We start from the raw sequence: 2,566 nt of genomic DNA on the forward strand, positions 1-2,566 counted from the left end.
ATTCTGAATTTCAATAAACATTTTTAAAAAGAACACATTGGAAAGATAAGAAAAAAAGAGGTCAATCTGTACGTTATTTATGAATAACAAGAACACAACGAAGAGAGAGATTCTGCTCTCTCCAGCCCCACCTGACTCCACATTACTTTAGGAGGTTGACAGCCCTTTCCAAAGGCAAGGTGAAGACCCCATCTTCGACTTCACTAGGGCTGAGGGGGGCTGCTGGACGTGGCTTTGGAGCAGGCACTGGCCGGGGCACCAGTGGCAGCCTGGGTTGCAACTCTGGCCTGGGCTCGCTCTTTCTCATCTCTCAAAGCCTCTTCATACCAGCCCTGGAAGGCACTGGGGTACACAGTATTGCTGACTTTGGCCAAAAACTCCAGGACTTTCATCTTGCTGGTTTCAGCGTGGCCTCTTGGGCCCCACAGGAACTCGTAGCAAGGAGCATCACTGTCGGCCACCTGGCGGTACTCCAGGTGCTCTTCCTGCACCAAATCTTTGGTGATGAGCTTCCTGGGCTCCCCAAAGATGAGATGCCTCCTCCCAGCATAGACCCCCCAACACATTCAGGAATTCCCACGTCTCCTCCTCAGTGGCCCCGTTGCCATTCATGAAGATCACACCCAGGAGAGGCATCAGGAGCCCGTTCTTGGGGAATCCCACGCCGTCGCTCAGACGCCCTTCGGTGGGAAGGCCCACTTTGCTAACAAAGGCGTAAGAGTGACTGCTGGGGTCAACTTCCTTCAGCTCAAGGCCAAAGACCAGCTCCAAGCGCTCAGTGGTTCTCTTGAGGATCTCAGGGAATTGCTCCTTGTACTTTTTGTTGATACCCTTCAGTATTTCTGCCTCGGTAATGGGCTCCTTCATTTTATACTTGTACAGCAGAAAATGCACCAACATGCCCGCCTTCCTGGTCAGAGGATCTGTGTGAGAGCTCTCAGGGGAAGGCAGGGCCTGGCAGGGACTTGGGCTTTCCTTCCCTTGGCTCTTGGCACCTTCATCAGAACTTCAGCCTGAAATGGTTGCATCAGGACTGCTGGTGGATCAGGCCCTCTGAGACTTTTGGGGAGGGCCTATTGCAGGGGAGCTCAGGGGCGCACCCTGACAGACAAGCAAGGGGGAAGAGGGGACCTCTTCTTCCACTGCTGCAGTGGCCTGAGCTGCCCCAAGACCCTGGCTCTCACCTCGGGCCTGTCGGCTTCTCTCCCGGGCACGGAGCTTACTCTTCTGACCATGAGGCATGAGTGTGGTTAGGGACAGCAGGCACGAGTGTGACAGGAGGGCACCTGACGCGGGCCCCTGGAGGAGGAGGATAAAAGGGTGTGAGTCCCTTCAGCAGGGAGATGTCACTGTGGCTTTAAAAATGCCCCATGTAGGTGTCCTTGAAGGCACTGCTGTAGGACCCCATAGGGCTTCTGTTCTCTCAGTCAGTCTGTCTCCTGAGGCCCTGGTGGAGGAAGTCAGAGTGTGCCTTAGGCTGCAGCCTGCCAGCCCTGGCTGGGACCAGGACCCTCGCTTCTCTGTTCTCCTCTGATCCCACTCCCCTGCCCCCTAAGAAATGAGTCCTCTCACCCAAACAGTTCTGCCCGTGGCTTTCCAGGCTGACACCACAGGGAAGACTTTCCGTGGCCTCCTCTGTTCTGGAGTGGTTTCTCTCATTGCTCCCACAGGATTTTTACCTTCACTCCCCACAGGGCCTGGGACTCCTCTCTCTGTTAACTGGGGCAACCAGTCCTTAAACCAAGGCCTTCATTTACTGAAATCCTGCAAATTGAAGTCGGGGGCACCTGAATCTGTCAGCTCTGCCCTGGGCCTCCCAGGGGTGAGGCTTGGTGCAACCCTCTCTATTGGGGGGTTGACTGGTCCCCATTTCCTCCCTCAGTATCCTCACCTTGACACCTGACCAGTCCTGGGACTCTCCCTTCAGGGGACCTGAGCCCATGCCTTTTACACCAAGGTCTTTACTTAAATGGGACCTCAGAGTTGGAAGTTCAGGGTAAGCCACATCCTGCCAAGGCTGCTTGGGGCCTACAAAGGCTGAGAACAGGGTGAGGACTCTATGGGATCCCACAGCTCTCCATTGGGTCATTAGCTCAGTCCTCACCCAGAGTTCTGACGTTGGCTCAGTGTCAGACTTCTGACTCCTCATTCTACTGAACTGAGTCAACCAGGCTCAGATCAAGGTCTTCCCTTCCCTGAGTCACTGGAGGGGAAGTTGGGTCACACCACACCTGGATCCACCTGCCTCAAGCCTCCTGGAGCTGAGAGCATGGGTAGTGTTCTGGTCTGCCCCCTCTTTTCAGGGGAGGTCCTCTCATTAGCACTCAGGGTCCTCAATCTGGAATCCTACTAGGGCATTGGTCTCCTCCTGCTGCAGAACTGGGGCCACTTCCTTAGATGAGGCCCTTCTCTCCCTGGGACATTTCAAGCAGGTCACACCACGGCTCTGCTGGGACCTCCCAGAGCTGGGGGGCAAGGGCACTGGGTGTTTGTGTCAGTCCATCTTCAGGATCTCCACCTTCATACCAAACCAGCCCTGGAACTCCACCCTCCACTTACTAGAGTT

General features: G+C 55.1%; 1 protein-coding gene across 1 annotated transcript; it reads right to left on the reverse strand.

The window, feature by feature from the left end:
• Nucleotides 1–203: 203 nt before the first annotated feature.
• On the reverse strand, nucleotides 204–1,263 carry MAGEB17 (MAGE family member B17). Its single transcript, XM_021681060.1, is given in 2 exon segments — nucleotides 204–557; nucleotides 559–1,263. Coding segments are annotated over 2 exon segments (1,038 nt in total). The 5' UTR covers nucleotides 1,243–1,263.
• Between the last annotated feature and the right edge of the window lie 1,303 nt (nucleotides 1,264–2,566).

The sequence above is a fragment of the Neomonachus schauinslandi genome, chromosome X (genome assembly GCF_002201575.2).
Source record: "Neomonachus schauinslandi chromosome X, ASM220157v2, whole genome shotgun sequence".
NCBI lineage: Eukaryota > Metazoa > Chordata > Mammalia > Carnivora > Phocidae > Neomonachus > Neomonachus schauinslandi.